This window comes from Onychostruthus taczanowskii, unplaced genomic scaffold (assembly GCF_017590055.1).
Source record: "Onychostruthus taczanowskii isolate IOZ18803 unplaced genomic scaffold, ASM1759005v1 scaffold2, whole genome shotgun sequence".
In the NCBI taxonomy this organism is placed as follows: domain Eukaryota; kingdom Metazoa; phylum Chordata; class Aves; order Passeriformes; family Passeridae; genus Onychostruthus; species Onychostruthus taczanowskii.
The window spans coordinates 3,780,138-3,803,001 of record NW_024499239.1 but is presented as its reverse complement, the minus strand read 5'-3'; the positions used below and the strand labels follow the sequence as shown (position 1 = coordinate 3,803,001).

Genomic DNA, 22,864 nt, shown 5'->3' with positions numbered 1-22,864 from the left:
TTATCTATCACAATTATAATTCACATGGTTTTGGGTTTGGTTTTTTTTTTAGTATATCAAGTCGTGATGAAAAACAAAAATCATGGCATTTGTCTCAGGTAGGAGATCATTAGAAAAGTCATGTATGATAATTGGTTTAGGGTTGAAAACTAATACTCAAAGAATATAACTGGAAAAGTTTGCCTACGCATATGAAACACACAAATTGAAGTAAGCTAATTATGTTAAAGAATTATTATGCAATAATTTATTTATCGGGAAAAAATTACAAAAGAGATAAATGCATTCCTTAAAAAAATAAAAAAACCTCCTGAATGCACAATACATGAAAAGTTAGTTTTCAATTGCAATTTAACTTACTTCAGAATTGTTGTCACTTAATACAGGATTCTAAATCATGACTATAGTTCAATACCTGTATAAAAAAGTGTATCAACTTTTGAAAAGTTCCCATATCTACAAATGTTCAAGTAGTTAACAAGAACTTGACTAATGGTTTTGCATGATTATTCCTATGGTCTCAATTCAAATTTAAACTACATTTTTCTCAGCTATGTACACTATAGGGTCCATTCCAGAACACAAACCAAGTATTTATCCTCTTTAAATAGGAAGCTTGAGAAAATGTTGACTTGTGCATGTTCATTCTTTGGAGACAGTCATAACACAGCAGCATGATCTGATTTACAAACAAATAAATGCATCTGGTAACATAAATAAGGGTTTTATTTACCTGTAAGGCAAACTCACCTTTTTAAGAAGTTAAAAATTATTTCTCAATATTTGTGATTGAAAGGAGAATACAACTTAGCTGCTTAGAAAATAAAGACATCTATCTCTGGAAGCATACAAAGCCTCAGAAAATAAAAGTAAGTCTCCAATGTTATTTCTAAGCCAAGCACTTTTGGAATTACAAATCCCAAAATTAGGTATACAAGTTTATTTTTTTGAGATATTCAGAAGTGATTTATTTTCAGAAGTAATGCAAACTGCTCAAAATCCACTGATCACTGACCTGAATCAACCACTGGATTTTGTAGAGATACCAGGGTTTCTGATTTTCAGGCAAGTTTTTAGAAAGGGAACAGAAAATAAAGCTGAAGTACTGTGTTTATGTCAAAGGTGTAAGAACATCTTGTCTTTCTTAATTTAATTAATTATTTATTTAATATCTACTACAGCGGATTTCAGCTTGGTGAAGCACCAAATTTTGGGTACAAGAGTCTAATTTTAATCATCTGTTTAGTGAAAAGTTGAGGATAGGCATCTATTATTTAAAATTAAATCACCATCATATTAGGAGATGTTTTTAAAGACATGAGCAAATCAGTTCACTGAAATTGAGAAAATGTCACACTGAGTTTTTGTAAAAATTATCTCATCGAGTATACCCAAAGATAATACCCAACATGTCATAAATTGAAAATAAAATCTTTGACCTTTATCCTGTGAAACTATATGCCCATGCATATATTATTACAGTAAGCAGGTCAACTGATTTGAAAATATATATTTGATGGAATGAATATTCATCTGTAAATGTTGCTGGGACATAGTATTTACAAGCTCACATTATGTTTTTTTCCAACTGAATCTGCAGAACATTGGGTTTGACAATGTTTCCTGCAGAAAAATAAAGTTTTCAGCAAAATACAAATGCTAAATTTAGGCAAAGATTAAGTCTATTTTCTGAAATTTGATTTATTCCATTTTCAGTCTCACCCATATATCTAATGTAAAAAAATTCAGCAGAATAAATTTTACAATAAGTACTTATTCAGTGAACTGAATAGAGCCATTCTGCATAAAAATGCTTTTTTAAGATCTTGTATTTCAGGCAAGAGATAAGATCTAGTGGAGGGACAGGGCAAAGGAGAAGACTAAAAGATAATTTTAATATAATTTTGAACTGTTGAATCACATTTAAAAAATTTATGGGCATTATAGCTTTGTTATTTTAAAGAACAGACAAAGTGCTGCACAATGGAAGATCACAGATAAGCTAGACCTAATGCAGTAGATATTTCTCCAAAGCTAATCTTTATTTTTAAAAACCTAAACTTCCTACAGCCTAGTTACTAAAGCATCAGAAGCAATTGTGAAAATTCTAATGTTGTTTACATCTTAGCAGCTTAATTTCATCCATCCTATGTACTTCCAAGATATATAAAAAATGGAAATAAGAACAGCACCAAAAAGAACAAGTTGCAAGCTAAACAAACTGAAATCCTACACAAGACATCATTCATTTTAAACCACACATAACTTCTCCCTGTATATTACCAAGACGGGTTTATGGAGTCTCAGCCAAAGACTAAGTAGACTAAAACTCCAGAGACTGACTTGAAAATATTTTAGTGACACCAATTGGAGATAAAGATACTTTCAAGATAGTTGAGGTAAGGGGCAGTTAAAATCTAAAAAAGCTTTAAAGGTTAAAATTCAAAAAAGGAGCTAAAGGTTTCTTAAGCTCCAACAGCTTAGTTGAAAGGTCTTCTTCCATACTTTTGGACTTGATTAGCATTATATAAAATAGCCATATCTGACTTGCTGCGTAACCAAAGTTGTGGTTATTCTTTATACAGCATCTAAAATTTCACACTCCATCAGCACATGTTCAAGCTATTTTATCTTGGCAATTAATTTATTATTTTTCAGAACACAGTGAAGCGTTGTTTTCAAGTCATTCATAACTTTATAAATCAGTCCTGCACATGAAACCATGCATCTGTGAACCGTAGAAAATCCTTGCACTCAGGCGATTAAGCTCCTGACACCTTTACTGATTAATAATCATGAAAAGAATAAGATCAGAAGCAAAATAAATGATCATTTAATAGAGAAACTCACAAAACAGCCCTTTAACTTACATATTCCATCATGTTATTCGTTTCACATTTCCTTTTGCTTAGTCTCCAATGCAAGCACAGCTAGACAAGGAGGAAAGAAAAAGAAGAAAAATGAGCTGTATTTTATTGCAGCACACAGACTAGCCCATTTGTTCACCTTTCATATTTTTCGTTCAACAAAAGCATCTGTTTCCATACTGTGCAATTCAAACTCCAACAGTACGAAGCTGCTCCCTGCGGCACTCACCTTGTGGTATAACCTATTGTTTTCCCATTCTAATAACTTCTCAATCGATCTTCGTGTCTGGAAGACAAATGAGAAAGAATTTTACTCTTGACTGGTTTTAGAAAAACTTTGTTTTGCAGCTGCTTTTGTGTGAAAAGGAGAGAGGTACAGGACAGTGACTGAGTACAAGGTGGTCTGTAGTACGATCAAAACTTGTCTGGTATTAAATAGTATCTAGAACAGAAACAACTTTTTGTGATAGCTGAGTAAGTACCTTCAATCACTTTGGAACAAAAACTGTTGATATGTATGCTCCATGGTTGATATGGCAGTTTTAACTTTAAAATCATAGAAATTTCAAAGTTATCTAAGTATGAAATGCAGGAACACTGTTCCCCCAGGATCAGTGATCTAAATGTACTTCTTCTAAGATCAGCATAGAAATTCACAAATGTTGCAAACTATTTTGCAGTGCTGTAGGTAAAGTGCAAATACACAGCACTCTAAATGAGGAATTTTTGTTACATTTACATCCAGATTTTAGAGAGTGAAAAGGCAAATGCAGAAAGTTACAGTAAATTCCACAAATAAGCATTACTAAGTTTGTGATCTGTAAGAGAGCAAACCCAATATTTAGGATTCTAAAGGAAATGTAAACCTGAGTGCAAGGTTTACTGCTTGCGTCATCCACACTTGACATTTCAGATAGAGAACACTAAACAGCATTTTTAGATTATGCATGCTAGAATTAAAGGACATTCTGTGCTACAAAGTTTCACAGCATTTTGAATATAATTATTCAGTTATATTTACATTTGAGAAATACATACTGACATTTATGGTCATTTGACTGCCAGAATATATATTGCTTAGCTCTAAATGGGATTTGCTACAGACAGTGAATAAAAAGAGGATAATTCATGGTGCCAGGTGTTAAGATGGGACCAACAGAGCTGCAGGTGCAAAAGGACGGAGCAATGACAAGGATCAAATACAACTTAGTGCAGCTGCAGCTTCCTCACAAGGCGGAGAGCGGTCAGGGGAAAGGATAAGAAAGCATCTTGCTGTTATTACTACAAAATACTAATACAGTAAATGAACCTTAACAAACCAAACTAAATGCTGTCATGAGAAACAAAAATGTCTGAGTAAAATAAAAATTAGACAACAAATTGTTCATTTCCCCACAAATATTAACATTTGGTTTTCAAACATCCTCTAGTTTAATACTGAAGCAGTTGTGGGGAAGCACAGCTAAGCATGTACGGTGGTCACATGATTAAAAATTAGATCATTGCTATCTATCAGTATTCATTACAGCAATTTTTTTATTATGTTTTATTTTAAAATCACAAGCCAAGGAATTATCAAAAGGTGGACATACCAGTGACTAATTTATCACATCAATTGGAAATGGAGTATTTTTGGGGTTATTCTTATTATTATGTTTTTAAAGACAGTGCCCTTTAACAATAATCAGTAGACCTCACTTGTTTCTTTGTAAAGATAGCCTTTTAGAGTCTGCTCTCCTTTTAAATGAAAATAGGGCAGCAGTTATGGTCACACTTTTGTTAATTTAGTTGCCAGTCAGCTCCAAATCAAAAGAAAATAAGGCTGCAGAGTGTAATTAACATTCAGTTCAGTCGTTTTGTCCCTTGTCTAGCCCCCAAGCTTTGTTAAAATTGCCATCTGAATGCTGAAGGCTGTAGGGAAATCGATTTGATTCTAATCGCACCATGAAAAGAACATGATCTAACTGCTTTCAGCCCTCCGTAAATCTGTACTAGGTCTTTAGCACAATGCAACTTCCAATTTAAAAAGCACTGAATGTCTCGTCAATGACTTTGTGAAGAAAAAAGAACAAGGAGCAGACATAAAAATTCCAATAGTTGTTTAAGCATTAAAGTTCATTTGCATCACAGCAAACCTGAAAAGGGCTGACCTCTCAAACCGCCTCTCAGGTCTATGAAGTTGTAGCCTTGACAAGCTCACATTGACAGAGCTCATTGACTCTGAAAGGCTACTCTATCAATGGTGAAAAATGGCAATAGGTTCTACTCTGAGCAGGCATCTGCCTGCCCACCCGCTGCTAAACCAATGGCAAAACTGATTCAAAACCTGAATCTACCTTGTAATCTTCCTTTCCAGGACCTTTTAATAATAGATTAAGATCACTATACAATTTAATTTCATTGTTTGCCCTAAAGACTGTGAAAAACATCTAAGCTTTTCAAATTCCAATAAAATTACATCTATATTACAATACACAAATATCAATAAGAAATTGATAGGTACTATTAATTGGTTTATTCAAACGAGAGGACAGCTTAAAGTCATTTGACTAGCATGAGATAAAAATACATGCAGACTCGAGACCACGATTCTTTATCATTCCAGGGTCTTAAATACTACTTACTCTTCCTATAGTATAATCTGGAATAGTCATAGCTCCCAAACACACCATATTACTAATACAGAAATGTTAATGAAAATTAGACTGTAAAATATTTCTGCAAACCTCAGAGCTTGGAATAAAAAAGAAATTCATTAAACAGCATCACACAATTCACTATAGTAAGTTTTCTTCCTACTTGACAGGTGAAAAAAAGCACTTGCACGTGCAGCTTAATTAATCACTGCTCTTGACATCTCAATGATTTACAGTGAGGAGCAGGTGAGGATATACAAAACCAGAAAGGAACACTTGATTTGAGTGTAGCATTTCCAGCACACTAGGATGACAAGCTTGTATATTCTATCAATGGTGTACAGAAAAACCCATACAGCAAATTATTTGTTAGCCACAACAAAAGCACAAATTAAGTGGAAGAGAGACTTGCTTATTAGGAAGATTTAATACTATCCAGCTTTTCATTTTTTTTTTCTTAAAAACCCAGTCCAATATTTGAGCAAAGAAAAAACCTGCAATTCAAGTACACTTTTCAGCATACCAAGGATAAGAAAATATTCTTTGTAACATATTTTATGAAAGAAGCAGAGTCTTCAACACTATCCACAGAATTTTGTGAAATAGACCTCTTCAACTGTCTAGATGCAATGTTTAATGAAATATTTCTTGAAATGATTCTTTAAGGATATTAGTGTCTAACAGTGTCTTTTGAAGAACCAGACTCCCAAAAAACTCTAGCACAGAGTACACTTCCACTAATGCTTATCGCTCCTGATTTACTAAAATAAAGTTTTTCCCCCAAACATGGAAGAAAAAAAAATCTAAGCCTAAATATGAACTTTCCATGCAGAAGCAAGGACAGCATTGAATATATTACCAACTGCAAGACATTTCTGTTACGCCTTTGCAGTGTCTATCCAGTTAGCTCCAGATGGAAGTATGATCTGGACAGGAAAGCTGTGCATCAACAGGACTCCTCTGGCAGTGCGTGGCCAGGAACACGCACACTGCACTAAATCGCACTAGCAAATGGGCCAAGGCCCCCTCAAGCCCTGCTGTAAATCAGCGGATGACTGGTACAATATTAAACAAAAGGATCTTACCTGACTCCCAAAATGGTGCTAATTTGAGAACCTCCCTTTGTCTTTATTATGTGGGGAAACAACATGGATAGCAACACAGTCCTCCACTAATAATTGTATTTGTAGCTGCTTGGGAAAAACCAAAGACTCTCCCCTATGTGCATTTGATCTTTGACTTCCCATCTGAAAATATACATATGTATATGTTGTGCACTATTAGCCCAATAAATAGCATGAGATTGTCAAACTCCTTTATACAAAACTTTACCACAATCAACTATTACTGGTTTTGAATATCACCCTGAACAAATACACTTTATGCTTAAATTTCAAAATCTCCCTACAATACTAGGCTGATTTTTGTTAGCTATCCACATGGCCGGAATTTGTATTATATACTACAGAAAAAAAGTCAATGGATCCTGACAGAGGTTGAAACAAAAGTATCACTATATTCCGCTCACTCAGAGAAATGACAGAAGCAAAAATTTCTATTCATTCTGACTACAAAATTTATACCCAAGTAATTTAGCTATCACCACAAATGGTGAAATAGAAAGTTAGAAGATAACTGAGTCACATATGCTCACTTTCAACAGGCCAGAACATCCCCAAGCCAATTTTGAGGCCCATACTGGTACCACAAAAATGCCAAAGCTGTACACAAAGCACACGTAACTGAATGATGTACATCTGTGCTGAGGATGTCCTCATCTTGAACACTACACCTCAAGTAAACCAATATAAACTGCAAATTGCTAAGTTTGCGACGTTGCTAAGGAATTCTCCATTTGTAAAGGGAGAAGATCACAAAGGTGAAGCCTGAGTTGATTTCAGATCCTGACATCCTGGACTATCTGCTTTAGTGCACAGTCGTTTGAAAAGGTGTCTGTTCTACTACACAGGTGAACATGGAGATCTTGCATAATTTCTCCTATTAGTAGCTAGGATATTTCTTATTTTAGACCACTATAAGGGTGCTCATCCCAGAAGCCACTTCAACATCCACGCAAGAAAGCAAGTGAAATCTCTACTACACAGAATAAATATCTGGAAATAAATGCAGCAGTCTGGTGCTTTTTACAGGATCTTGAAATAGCCTTGTCCAACAAGACTGCTATGGCTGCATTTTGCCTTACTAGATTGATTACTTTGTGCAGAAAGTAAGTCCAGCCTAAAGCACAGATCAAAGCTCCAGATCAGAGAGAAATACAATCAACAGAATTATGGAGCAGGACAACTGATGACATCAGGTTGTCTTCATGAAACTTCACATTCAGACAGCCCTGAAGATTTGTTCTCGCACGATCCATAAACTATCTCATTTGTACAGGTCTCAGCTGTGGATTGGTACATCACAAAGAGATTAATTTAAAGCTTAGTGAACCAAATCACACCAATTACCAATAGTTGATTCTGGAAAGGTCTCTTCCACCAAACTATTTACTGATAAAAAGAGAAGCTCAGTGTTACTTGACACTACTGCATGTAACACTTTTGAATAGCTAAACTCAAGATGATTCCTCACTTAACCTGGTTGCCTTGATTGTCAAATTCCTGGAGTGTTTAAGAAAGCAGTAAAGCCACTAAAGATGTGCAGGATAGAGAAGGTGTGCAGAAACATACACCCCATGTATATTATCCAGGAGTAAAATGGAGAGAATATTGTATTATCACCAATGTACTAACTGACAGATACTGAACAAGTGTTTTCCAAAGGCATCTTGGTCTGCAGTAGAAACACTCAGCAGAGAGAAACTATCAAATAAAGTTCCTAGAAGTTGATTAAAGTCTTCTGTAAGTTTCCTCTCAAACACACAAAATCCAAAATATTCGATATGTTGATATTTTAGCTGTCCTACAAGAGCTAAGTCACCAACTAAGTGTTGCTAGCTACTATGTATAAAGCAGTAACACTGACTAGAGACAACCATTTGAGAAAATTTCTTAATATGGAGAAGCCTTGTAGCAAAAATAGTCTTGACCTTAGCAAAAATTACACACTTCCTGTAAGAAGGCCTTGAAATGTGGTGAAAAACACATTTCACAGGCAGACTAGTGTTGAACTGATCCATGAAGTATCATGGCTACACTTCATGTTGTTGCTTGAAATTTTAAATAAAGATTTGTAACTCATTCATTCTAGAATTAAATTCTAGCTCTGATTCTGTCATCATATGGAAACAAAACCCATGAATCTCTGATCCCTCCAAGGAAATTATTCAAATCTAGCCATGACAATTTAAAGCATCCACCACCTGCTGAAGGACATTCTCACTGAAAAGGCCACAGAAAATGAACACGTAAAATGGAATTGACCATAACAGGGATGAAAATAGGATCAAGTCTCCACCAAGTAACTCATCAGGTACCACTCTCTGTGGGAGATTTTACACTGAATATTAACGAAAATTCCACCCTTATCTCCTCTTTTAAGGTTAGAGAGATGTTAATTTTGGTCCCTGTAATTTATTTCCAAAATATCCAGGAGTATGCCATGGAAAATAGTTCAAGGCTAGTGTAGGTTGAGAAGCAAAAGGATCTCTGGTTACATCTCTATTAAGAAATGAAACTGTGCCCAGAAACATTCCCATTCATTTCAAGCCAGCTGGCAGGGAACAGCTTACATCTCTATCAGTAAGTTTTCATCACCTCCAAACCACTCATAGTGCCTGAAGCATTCTGATAATGCCTATGAATTGTTACACAATACAGACCCAGAGCCTGCCAGGGACCCTCCTAAAAGTACAAGTTATAAAGCACCAACTCCTAGGAACATTCCCAGGTTTAGTTTATTAGTACATAGGAATCCTTTGACTCCTGCTGTTAGTAGAGTCTAAGGACAGTGGCCAAGAATGGGAGGGAAGCCTTGTGGCCAGAAAGACTGAAAGGCAGCACGACTTGACAAAACTCCATAGAAAACTGTGAAATCCATCACTTCACTAGTCTGCATGCTGAAGAGAAGGATCCCTTTTAAAGGGACAGCTCCTACAGTCCCTTGTACATCTGAGGGCTGAATCAGAAAAATACTGGTTGATCCTGTAGCCACTTTACCAATTCAGAAATATAAATCTGGCAACTTAGTATTTCCCATCATCATTATTGTTCTAGATTCAGTAATTTATTACAAAATTCAGCAAAAAATATTTTTATGAGGTACAAAATTAGAAGTACTTGGTCACTTCACACTTTACATGTGTTAGGTATAGTACAAGATTTATTTACTCCTTCACTGTTCTCTTTTGTAGAACCACCCCCTTCATCCTCCCAACTGTTTTGTCAGCAGTAATGGTCCTTGAACTACTGCTTTCTTCATTAAATAATTTTCTTTTTATATAGTGCTTGAGTTACTGACAATGCTACACTTCAGCAGAAATAATATTTTACTGTGATTTGTTTTAATAAAGTGGAAAAGTGAATACTTTCCAGACCTAGGGTACCTTGAGAAAAATCAAGAGAAGAGGCACAGAAGTGTCATTACTTCACACTTGCCAGAACTCCATTCTTGTTTTCTGTTTTACAGTAACAGTCTAACAAGCTATTGTTCTGTCAAGTGCTTTCTACTTAGTTTAATTTTATCATATAAATTTGAGGTAATTTTGTGTTCTAATTCTTTCCTCAACAGTGTTTGCATATGTTCCTTATTTGGGATTATCTTAAAGTTGCTAGAGACAGAACCCTAAAAATGTTCCTTTCTAAACTGATTTCCAAATCTTACAACTAACTAGAGCATTTTAGCATGCTCTTTCAAAATAGCTCTATGCAAATTTCACCCAAGTCATGCTTGTAGTTTCAGGAACACATCAATCTGGATAGGAAGAGCAATATCAAAAGCAACACTAAACCGAAATCACTGCACAATTCCTTTATATATCACAACCCAAATCCCTTTATATACCTTAGCCATCACAACATAAAAGAGGCTATAACATGGAAATGTTAATTTTACCCAGATTGTTTTGATTAATATTAAAATATTCAGAGACATAATTCTAATTACAAATGCAATTAAATTTTAAATAGCATTTAGAATATTCACAATACATCCCAGAGATACATTATATTTAGTATTTGTATAAAATCAAGAAAAAACAAAATCATAAATTTCATTTCAGTATACATATTTCTGGACTACTGAAAGGTTTGCACTTGATCTATAAAGAATCAAATTAGTATTCTGTGATCTCCTTTCATCTATAAGTATGCTTCAGGCCAATCTTATTGCCCTGTCCTCCACCAAGCAAGTTTGCAAATTAAAAGACATGGTAAAACTAGCTGCTCCTACACCCCACTGTGCACCATCTCTCTACTACAACCTTTATGAAAACCTGGTAAGCTTTTGTAGGTTGCTGTGAAGGAAATTAAATCCGATTTCAAATATAGAAAAAAACTAACCACACAGGTATACACATGATGATTTCAGATTTATTTGTTCTACAAGCTGAGCTACTTGAGTACATGGATGACTTAGTGACTCTTCTGACCAGAATTATAGTGAATAACATCTAAAGCAAAATATACCAGACTTGAATCTTCTGATTTTTTGAAGTTTCCTTTCATAGTTAATACTTTTAAACCCCCCCCACTACATTTGAAAACAACAGTCAAGAATGCATATTTGATACATGCAAGTTCCACTTAAAAAAAAAAAAAGTTATACTAAGTTGACTAGAGCCAACACAAAAATGCTATGTGCTCTGGTTAGGGTAACCGTAATAAATACATTAAAATTTTAAAGATTCTTCCAAACTGAATTATAATGTGAACTGTCTAAACAGATACTTCAAAAACAAGGCACCTTTTGTCTTAAGTAATTGCCTTGTGGAACTCCTCAGAAAAGCATTATGCCATTAAGAGTGCATTCAGGGCAAAGTCCCTGGCAGATGGGCATAAGAGAAAAACATACAGTTTTTTCAGTTTTGAAAATAAATGTCATGTATTCATAAATTCAATAAACTGACCTAATGTATTTTAACATTAGTGTCATCCACTGACAAACATGACTATAAAATTTAAGAAAATTCATTCCATCTCCTCCACCACATATTTAATTTATACTTTGGAAGTTGTAATTAGCTATGTTTATACAGCACTCTGAAGAGGTGAACTGCTATGAAAGTGACAACTAATGATGAGGCTTAAGCAGCATTCATCAGCTTTGTGTGAATTCACAAACAAACAAATCGCTCTTGAAAGTATTAGTACAGATCACACTGTTAAATATCTAATTGTATTCATTTTAAGAGATTGCCCATGAAACATTTGAAACATGCAATTTACTTGTACAATACCAGCTTTTAAGAAATCCAGCAGTACTGCAATGCTATCATAGCTTCCATTGTTACTGTTTCAATTGAAATTATATATCCTATTTACCCATCAGGAACTACAGCATTTAGTTAATACTGAAAATGGGCACCAATTCATTTGAAAAAGTGGCTTCAAATGGGCACCTCAGCCTGCAGTGCTTTTTGAATTATAATTCAGTATGCCATTCTTTTTATTTAAAGAACAACAACTTAAAGACTTAATGTTCATTTGCACAACCTAGAATTTGTCCCAGAAAAGATGGTGAATTCTAAGAGTAAAACTGCTTAAGATCACTTATGATCTAGATCTGCAAATGAGGGACTGTACTTCCTGCAACTTTCTTGCAGCTTTTATTCATTAAAATCAAATCAAGACCACATAAAAGGAGAGAAGCAGTAAGATACTGAATCAAATAAAACAGTTATTTTACTGCTGAAGAGTAGAAGGCTTTTTCCAAATATCTCGGTGCAAATGGAGAAAAGAAACAACACTATGCAGACTCCAAAACCAGCACTGAAAAGAAAAATTCAGTGAAAGGAAAGCTTTCACTGCATGGAAACACATTAAAATTATATCATCAACAATTAAACTTACAAACATTTGTGGCTTAATTAATTCCTAGTTTGAAGTACCTGCTGATTTAAGGAGACAAACCATTACCTTATTTTTCACTACATGAAAAGAAGCAGGTATTCCCATTATACACAAACTTTCAATAATTTCAGAATTTGTACTTACATTTGTGACAACTTTCCTATGTTAGAACTTAAAAAAGTCAATGAAAGGCACTAAAAATACAGGAAAAAGAGAACCACTAAGAAAATTACCCTAACTCTGACGCTGCAATTGACATTTTGTCTACATGAACCATAAAAAAAAAAAAAAATCTTTCTCTGAAAAAGAGACGCAAACTATACCAGCAATTCAAGACCTGGGTAGATTGATTCAGACTCATTAAAACAGACATTTCTTAATTGGTAATTCTGAGAAAAATTCCACTTCTATATTAAAACTGTTATTTCATTTAATAAACTCCTTGAGAAACTCTTCCACTTGTTAGCTCACTATATCCGTAATTCAACAAAACTAATTTATTAGTCCTCTATTTCAGTAGAAAAGAGAAAATATGAAGACTTGTATATTTTTGTTGTGCAATTAAAACATAATCTGCACAAATTTCCTGCACTTGTCACAGCACTTTGACATAAACTGATGGAAAGTCCTAAGATTTTTCCTTTATGCAGAAGCTTGTGGATACAATTCAATACTGACTGAATTATTATTACAGGGTTCAAACCCCATAATTCCAGGTAAGAGAGATTTAAGGGATTTATATCACTTCATATTTTTCTGCTCCAGATCTATCAAGACAAAAGTTAAATCCACCCATATCTATACAAGCAACCCAAGTGGCAATAACTTTTCACCATTTTTCTGTAAGTAAAAGTAGTAGCCCCGACTAGAATAATAAAAATTCTTATGCTTGTTTCCTACACTAGAATTTCCAAACATGTCCTTGAAAAATATTCCAGTTTTCCCCCTTAACTCCTCCATCACAGAAAAGTGTTCCTTCTCAGCCATTTCCAGGATTAAGAGATAGGAGCTTGCGAAAGCAGACTCTCCCCTTTCACTTTGTCTTTTAGAACACAAGTTAATTAATGCTCTATATACAGTCTTCAGATGTCCAACAGACACCAAGTTCTGAGTTTTTTATCTGAGAAACAGCCCTGTAAGGACACAATCATTTGGCAAGCTGCTGACATGGACAAGTGATGCTGATCTGAAATCTCCACATTGATTTAAATTACTTTTACTCTGGAAGAATAATCAAACTGTCATCAGTGTCTAGTGCCACTGTGCTATCTACAGTGGCACAAGATACTTTGTTTAGGCAGCTGAGTCCTAAGTTGCACTAATGCTGGACACCCAAGTGCAGAAAAAGATGCAAAGGTCCATAAATATCTTCCAGTACCAACTTTAACAGGAAAAATGCAACATTTACTGACAGTCAGGGCCACACCTTAGGACAACTTAGACAAGTTGAGTCACAAATCTGGGTTCATGCTCCTGCTGCTCATGCTCCTTCCAGTACTCTTCTCTTGTTATGCATTCTATATTACAGCAACAATGACACCATTATCCTCTCTCCAGCCTCCTCTGAACAAAGTATCTGTGGTTGCGGCTTTTTTTTCCAGATTTATCCTTTTGGAAGGAGCTTACCTTTTTACCTTATCTCATACATCTTCTCTAACTGTTGCTTGACCAGGTTCCCACACAGAACCTCTCTCTTCAGCTTCAAATTGTTTTCTAACTCCAGATGCTAGAAGCCCTTGTATTTTTTCTGACATTGTTTGACACCATATAAAAAGTTGATTATAGGACCCAGTCTAGAAGATGAGAGCTTGTGACATCAGCCCCTACCAAGTTACATCCTGTGACCATTTCCTGCTACAATACATTATGTGAGAAAACTGGGTCAAACTTTGTAACAGCACAAGCATTCGCATTTGGAAGTGAAACATGGACAGTAGCAATGGATGCTTCTCTTGTGTTTATTACCTACAGTGCTAGGCCTTGAATGGTAAAGGTCTTCTCTGCAAGCTAGCAAAGTCACCTGCCTATCTGTTAAAGCAATCACCAGATTCTAATTTCTTCTAGCAGATTTTTGGGCTATGGATATACAATCATGCTACAGGATGCTTACTAGCCTGCAACAGCTTGAAGATAAAAAAACTTAGGGTTTGATATAATTCACACTGGCACCAGTATTTTTGTTTTGGTTAGATCTTAACACAGATAGTCAGATGATACAAAAATGCACATCAGTTTTGCTATAATCAATGTTCATCCCATAAATCTTTTTTTAGAATGCCTTTACTTATTAACTCTAAAAAATGATTATTTTGATAAAGAAAATCATGACTGTTCATACACTGAATTGTACACAAGTTGTAGCATAAAGAGGTATAACATAAGAGAAAACATATACAAGGCATGACATAAAATGGAAAGATGAACAGTACTAAATAGTGGGGAGATGAGTGCAAGAGGAGACTTCCTGAAAAGAGATATAGAACCAGCCAAAGACAATTTTTACACACACAGAAGAAGTGGGAGGATAATCTATTTTCTCAGTGCACTGAGAAAAGGAAGTGAAAACCAGGCACGTGTAATGAGCTTCTGTTGTGAACAATGCTCTAAGTGCCAAGTGTATATAGACAAAAGGCTATTTTCAAGTTCTTCATGTTAAAAAAAAAAAAAAAAAGCATCAACTATTCTTTGTAAAAACTACTCTTTTAACAAAAAAACATGTGGTTCTTTGGGGCCACAGTGTAATCAGAAGCTCCTCAAAACCAAACTGCCACTTATTCACTGGCAAATTCTGATCATCTCAGGGTATCACAGAGAAGATGCAGCTATTAAAGAGTATATTGAAAGTTGGTTCAATAACAATAGTAGCTTTACAAACAGCTGTAGGAGGCATTCAGCTATACCACCTCTCATTGAGTTAAAAGCTCAAAGTCCTGACTGGCATCCTGTAACTTTCACCAGTACAGCTGACAACTGATACCAAAATGTACAAAATAAAAGTGATTTAACTACATTCCAGCAACAGGTTTTAATGGTGAAGGAGGAGAAAAGAAAAGAAAACCAAAATGAGCACAAAACCAGTACAATTCTAACTATCAAAAATTATATTAATAATTCAACTTACTCTTTTACTGAGGCAGATAACTGGCCACATACTACAACCTAAAGTGCAGCAGCAGCAAAGGCATCCACATAGTAGCCATCGCACATTAACTGGAAGATTCTTCTTAAGACAACTGTTGACTCTACTGATGCTGGCCTTGAATTCTTCAGGTGCAACCTACAAGGGAAATGAAAAAGAAGAAACAAACTAGTACTACAGTGCACTTTATTACTTTTACAGTACCCTATAATTGGAACACTTGTTTTTGTAATAAAATCTGAACTCCAATTCCAAAGTTCTGTTCAAAGATACTCACCTTTCCAGTTAAAGATGAAGGAAACTCTGCTTCAAATTTGTTGCTTAGTCCAAACCTGCAAAAACAAAATTTAGATTGTAGCAAAATTATAAATAACCCTAATCCACACCACAAATTACAAGCACCTCATAATACTCTCAGGGTCTGTATCAGTAACAGCACTAACAACAGGAAAATTAAGAGAAATTCTTAAAATTATACTAACAAAAATATACCATTGTACACAGATTGAAAACCATCTTGCCCATAGTATCTTCTTACAGTTCTCTTGATACTATTGACTCTTCCCCAAAGTCAGCAAAACCTATAAGCAAGAGTGGCAAGTGAGGTAAGTGAAGCACTTAAGGGAAAAGGGAAGCAGCTTAAGGCCACAGTTGGAACTACCTCTCTCCTGCACCAGTACAAATGTATCTTGAAGAAAAGCTCATCCAGTGCTATATAAATGTTCTCAGCATAAAAATGGAATAAACACCAGCTTGATTTTCAGAAAAGAAATACATAGTAAGTTTCAAAACACAAAATGCTATATAACAAAACATGGCTTAAAAATAAATAACTATAAATGTAAAGTTATGAAGCAGTTTGAAATGAGCCGAGTTATTTTATCTCCTGGGTTTCTGATCTAAAGGTCAGAGGAGTGTCAGCTTATCCATTAAAAATGTTTTCTGCCTTACAGTTGTTTGGTTGGGTTCACAAATAGATGAACCTCAAAGAAAATCCGAGTATTTTCTGGCATCTGGGCTGGTCAGTAACTTCAAGTAGAGACTATACAGACTACAAAATCATTAATGTGACTGGCTACTAATCTGGTATACAGCAGTCAGTGTAAAATTTAAGTTGTAATTTAAAAAATTCTGAATATAAACCAGAGCACTGTATCAGATACTACAAACAAAAATCAGAAACTAAACTGCTCAAGACTTGAAATATTAGCAGTAACACCTATCACACATTGCTGCATTGTGCACAGAAAAGCTTACCTGAGCCTTGAGCACTGACATAATTTGCTTTCACAATATTCTATCGAGGAGCTAGGTACTTCCCAGAGTTTTAGGGTTGTTCTTCTTTTCTCACTGAAATGAATGATCTGCATGCCAATGGAGAACTTTGTCCAAGTAACCAAACAGGCAGTTATGTGGTAAGCTACTGTAGAAATCTCATAAAACCCAGTGGACAAAAAGTGGCAGATGAGTTGCTTTGTAGATATATAAAAGGTGGTGAATTTTGGCATTCCTAAACTATACTTATGTGACAGCCCACTAAAGTTTGACAGATACAGCTCACAGGACAGATTTTTTATCACCACTCATGATTCTCTTAAACATCACCTCAATGCAAGCACCAGTCACCAGAAATAGCAATAAAATACCGGGCACCACCAAAGTGATTAACTTCATTTTGACTCTCCATGAAACCTACATATTCAGTACTGGGTGCAGCTCTGGTATCCCCATTTCATTAAGGATTTGGAGTTAGAAAAAGGCAGAGAGAAAGAAGGCTAGTGTAATAAAGGGAATAAAGAAGCTGCCTCAATAGACTAAGGCTGACATTAAGCTGGAAAAGAGAAGGCTGAGGGGGACATATGATTAAAGTGCAAAGTTTCAGGAAGACAATGGGTAAGGGGAGTGTTCATCCACAAGTCCCACAACAGAGAGTGCTGACTGAAATTAGTCAGAAATTGGTTTAAAACAGTTAAAAGAATGTGCAGCTAAAAAGAAAGTTCTGGGTGTGTTTCCACATGACATTACTGATGCAAACAGTGCCAAAAGATTTGAAGTAAGATTACACAAGTTCCCTGACAAACACACTAAAGCCAAGACAGTGGTGAAGTATACATCACTCACATAGCTGCAGATGCCAGAGAGTACAAGAAGAGTGGACGCCAGGAACAGCCAGACTTACATGCAATCCATATACCGCAATACCTGTTGCCAAAGTTTGCAGCAGCACGCTGGGCTATGTAGTTTGAGGATGTAGGTGGCTTTTTCATAGGGTCTTAAGGCAAAGTAAGCAGGTAATTTTCCTATCATTGATTACAGGCGGTAGAATCATACAAATATAAATTTGTGCTGGAAGGAACCAAAAATCATCTAGTCTAATCTCCCTGTCACTAGATCAGGCTGCTCAAAGCTGCATCCAACCAACACTTCCAATGACCCAAGTGTTCCATCAAACACTTCCAATGATGGTGCATCCACACGTTCTCTGGGCAACCTGTTCCAGTGTCTCATCACCTTCATCCTTATCTCCAAACTAAATCTATGCTCCTTCTGTTTAAAACTATTTCCCACAGTTCTGCCACTACAGGCCCAGGCAACAATTCTTTCTCCACCTTTCTTATAAGCCTCCTTTGCATACTGAAAGGCTGCAGTAAGATCTCACAGGAGACCTTATTTACACAGAAGTTATCTGCCATATTTCAGTATTTCTAACTAGAATAGTAGCTCTGCAAGTCTGTAAGTCTCTCAAAACTGGTGAAATGACAAATGAGAATTGTTACACAGAAACACATATGGCAAGTTGACTACTCCAACATAGAACAAAGGAAACTTAATTTACTGGAAACATTGCTACCACTGAAAATCTTTCTGAATACTCCATGACAGGAGGACCAACCACCTTTTCTTCAAACTGCTGAGCGAAACTAAGAGCTGAGGCAAAAGTTATATAAATGTCAGAGTCATGCCCTATCAGTTAAGTGTCAAGCCCTACTTAAAATTGCCAGTAAGTTGAAGTGGAAACCAAAGGCTGAAAAAACCCTTGGATTCACATACCTTTTAGAAGCAGCCAAGCCTGGAGAATGACTCCAAGTTCAAGATACACAGGTGCCATCACAAGTCACAAAAAACTAAAAGGTAACACCACTTTACTATACAATTAGTTTATTAAATCACTATTTGTAAAGTATTCAAATGTTGACAGCTCCACCAAAAACACAAATATTCATAAAGTTCACAAAAGTCATGCCTGAGAAAAGCAACTCCCACTGGAAAAGCTCTACAGCTATCTGAAATTACAAACATTGAGGCAGAGTGAGGCACAGAAACTTCAAACCAATGCAGTTACACTTGGTTGAAGTTACAAGCAAAGAGACTGAGAGCCTGTACTCAAGGCTTGTGGTAATATTTAATACATGGAGGGGTAGCAAAGCTGAAGCTAACTCAAACAGTTACCAGCATAATTTTAAGCTTGACACACAGTCTTATCACCATATGCAAGTAGTAAAAAGAGGTGACTCCATACATTAAAAGCATACCATACATTGTAAGCAGTTATGTGATCTCAGAATTGTCACTCTTGACTGCAAGCTGAAATTCAGAAATTAAAAGTATTAGAAACTCCACAAAACACTCCTACACGTTCAATGTAAATACGTAACTGCTCTGACCAAAAAAATAGCAAAAGTAAGCCTTAAAATAAAATATTGGAAATCAATGTTTTGGAGATGCATTTCCTCAGACAGCTATTCTATTAGCTTTCTTTAGTACAACAGTGCATCTCCAGCGACAAGCACCCTTCTCTGCTTGCTCTATGCCTTTCCACTTTACATCATGTCTTCAACAGATCCATGCTCACCTCATGCATCAGTACTTTCTTTACCCTTCCTGGACCTGAACAAGCATTTCTGGAACCTGACTCCACTTCAAAGGTACAGATAAATTCCTGCCCTTGTGTACAGTGGAGAAAGAAATGGTGAGAGGTGGAAACTTTAAAGTTTAGAAGTTTACAGTATACGACACAGACAATTTGGAACCTTTTCCAGCATGCAGCTCAGATCACCGTAACAAAAAAAAATTGACACATGCTATCCTCTTCCTCTTTGTCCTCTCTTATGGGGACACTAAACCATTTTTTCACTGCCTTTACTCTTTAGGTCCACATGTTCCCAACCCTTAACAAATACATATATATTTCACAAATGTTAACATGCTTCATGATTCTCACATAGCCCAGTTTTCACTCATATGTCCTTGATACAGACTCAGGTTGAAAAATATATTAGCAGACTTCAGTTTAATAATAAAGACACTTACTTGGATAAATACATCTTTTATAAGTTCTTTTTCCCCCCACAAAAAGTTATCTTGCATTAAGATATAAGGTGCTGTAACAACAGCACAGAAAGGCATTCATCAGCACATCCCAATGACTTGCCATCATTCCAGCACTGCAAGAATAAATCCAGTATTACTAGTTAATACAGTCTGTTATATATATGCTACATGTCTCAACTGGTTGAGGAACAGGAAAACAATCACTGGAAAACAGACTGGAAAACACTATCAGACACCTATGATAAATATTCTCTTCACAATGTCAAACACATCATGTACCTCCATTCCTACCATAATACAGATTTCAGAAACAAGTATGAGACACCTTGGACTTTCAGTTCAGTTGTAAGTAAGGATCTCTATTTTCTCAGTGCTTTCAAATTTTTTGCCATTATAAGAGAGAACCGAAATTTTCAGCAACCAGGTGATGTTACTCCTGTCTACCAAGCTATCAAAACCCTGTTGGTGTGAAAACAGTTTAACTAAGTTTAAGTATTTAAAAAACAATGTTAAAAAAAAATATTGGCATTGCCGGCCACCTGCTTTAAACAGTGAGTTTAAGGACAAAACTTGGTGTTAACCAAAAGCTCCACATCCTTAAAAGGCAAAGACTTCATATGTTTTATTTGGATAATATTTAACTGCTTTCCTTTAACTGATTTTCATTACTCAGAAAAGACTTACTTCCATTCTCTATTGGATGAAATCAAGTAATGGTAAATGTCTCTCTGATGTTGATATGTAGTCATGGAACTGACATATTTCAAACTCAACAGTATGACTCCTATGTAAGATCAGAAAGGATATGACAACAGACTATGGAAAGAGAGCTTCTGTTTAAATACACACAGCAGTAGCAGTCAGCAACTCTTCAAACTGCAGAGCCAGGGACAGATCAACCCAGTATCTGCTTAACTGCTGATCATTTTTGTCGGACCTTCAAAATGCACACATGCTTTTATACTGGCAAGACAAATTCATCATGTACACAAGACTAGACCTACTCCTTATATTCACCAAATGAATGTTCTAAAAGGGATCTAACTTTTAATAATAAGCTTCTGGATCAATGACCAAAAAAGTTATAGACTGTAAAAAGGTAAAAGTGGCTGATGCTATGTAGTTTACTGTTAACACCTGGCACAGTAAAGAAAGTAGATGAAGATCAATTGCCTAATTTTGGAGGCACACATTGGTATTTCATTGCTCATTCAAAACCTAAAGAACAAGTACTTTAAGGAAGACCTTAAAGTAATAATGAGCTAGTAACTATTAATGAACAATTATCAAGTTAGCCATCCTTCAACCACAAGGCCCTTACTAGTCACAGCCAATGCTTCACAAGCTTCCCCAACATTCCACTAACGGGCCCTCATCTTGTCTTGCACAACTTACCTTCAAGTATTGGTGAAGAAACCAGTGTTTGCCTCTGTTTCAGTTATTTGTACTTTTAATTTGCTAATATGAAAACTATTTAATTGTGGTTTTGCTCTGTTTTTCAGAAACAGACTAGGCTACTGGCTTATTTTCAGTGAATCAATAGTACAGCTTCTGTTCACAATGAACAGTCATAAGTGAACATATTGACTACATGCTTCTACTCTTTCACAGGGCCTCCTTAGCCTCCAGCCCCATCTACATCCTTCTGACTTTTCAAATGTCTCTCAGTCTACCCATAACTTCCTGTTTTTAACTAGACAGCTAACTGCACTGCCCAGCTATTAGCATTTGTGTCAACCTAATAATAAAGCAACAATATGCCCAAGTGGCAAAAAAACCTGTCAAGTCGGTATCAGAAAATCAGTAACAGTTTATGAGACTCAGAGAAGCAGACCACATTATCTTCAGCTTTTATGTCTGTACTACAAACCTAGTTCTGCTGAACAATGAATACAAAAGAAACCAAAAGTTTGTACTGCTGTGCTTTGTCTCCAGGTTTGTATTTCAGCTTCTGACACTATAAATTGTAACTGACAACTACTACTACACTTCAACAGAGTGAGCCTGACAGAACTGATGGAAGGAATGATACCCTCATCTCTTACATTATTGAGAAGTACTACACAAGCTCATGGTCACTTGCTGCTAGACTCAGATACCAAACACACACACAAAACAAAGTTGTTTTTATGTCAAACACAGTGAAACAATGCACACCAATTACAACATAATTTTACACGTAGCTATCTGACCAACTGATGCCTTTTCTTTGTTAAAGTCCTCAGAGGAATATCAGCAGCCACAAGTTAAATGAGAGTGGGTAACAGGCACATAAACAACCTTCAATAGTCCAGCCGGTCATGTGCTGGCACATACCTGTTATACAGAGGAACACAGGCACCTTACTTCCTGACAGCTCATCATTTTGGACAAATACTTCACATTCCTCTGCCAGTCACAGCCCAAGCCAGTCTTGTTTCCTCAGCGCCTAGTTAGAGGTTTGCACTAGCCTGCGAGTTTCCAGGCGGCTCCCAGCTGCCCAGTGGGGCCGAGAAGAGCCTTTCGCAGCTTCACGGACGTAGGGGAAGGGCAGCAGCCCCGGCCCGGTGCTGCCCACGCCTATCCCCCGACCTGCCCCAAGTTGCACCCACGAGCTCGGCGCTCCCCGCCGCCCCCGTCCCGCCGCCCGGGCCTCCTCCACCGCCCGCCCCGGCCGCGCAGGCCCCGGCGCGGCCCTTACACGGTGACATGGCCAGAGCCGCGCACCACCACCGGGTCGGGGGAGTACTTCAGGAGCTGCTCCTCTAGCGCCCGTTCCTCGTCCTCCTCTTCTTCGTAGATCTCATCGAAGTCCGCCATAGCCGGGCCGGGGCGTCCGATGAGCCAGAGGAGCCGAGGCGACGAGGCGGGAGCCGGCCAGGGAGACACACAGGAGGGGGCCGGCGGGTCGCCCCCGGGCCGGGCCGGGCCGGGCCGGGCGGC

General features: G+C 36.6%; 1 protein-coding gene across 2 annotated transcripts in view; it reads right to left on the bottom strand.

Moving 5' to 3' along the window:
* The window catches only part of CHIC2 (cysteine rich hydrophobic domain 2), a 30,007-nt gene extending 7,149 nt beyond the window's left edge, over positions 1 to 22,858 (bottom strand). The window contains exons 1-6 of one of the 2 annotated variants that reach the window (XM_041402628.1): positions 22,623 to 22,858; positions 15,888 to 15,942; positions 15,593 to 15,748; positions 3,097 to 3,153; positions 2,871 to 2,930; positions 361 to 415 (exon numbers count right to left, since the gene is read on the bottom strand). In XM_041402628.1, coding sequence (XP_041258562.1) covers positions 374 to 415; positions 2,871 to 2,930; positions 3,097 to 3,153; positions 15,593 to 15,748; positions 15,888 to 15,942; positions 22,623 to 22,741 — 489 coding nt within the window. In that variant the 5' untranslated portion in view covers positions 22,742 to 22,858 and the 3' untranslated portion in view covers positions 361 to 373. The remainder of the gene's footprint in view (positions 1 to 360; positions 416 to 2,870; positions 2,931 to 3,096; positions 3,154 to 15,592; positions 15,749 to 15,887; positions 15,943 to 22,622) is intronic. The other variant, XM_041402627.1, reaches the window with a different exon arrangement.
* Between the last annotated feature and the right edge of the window lie 6 nt (positions 22,859 to 22,864).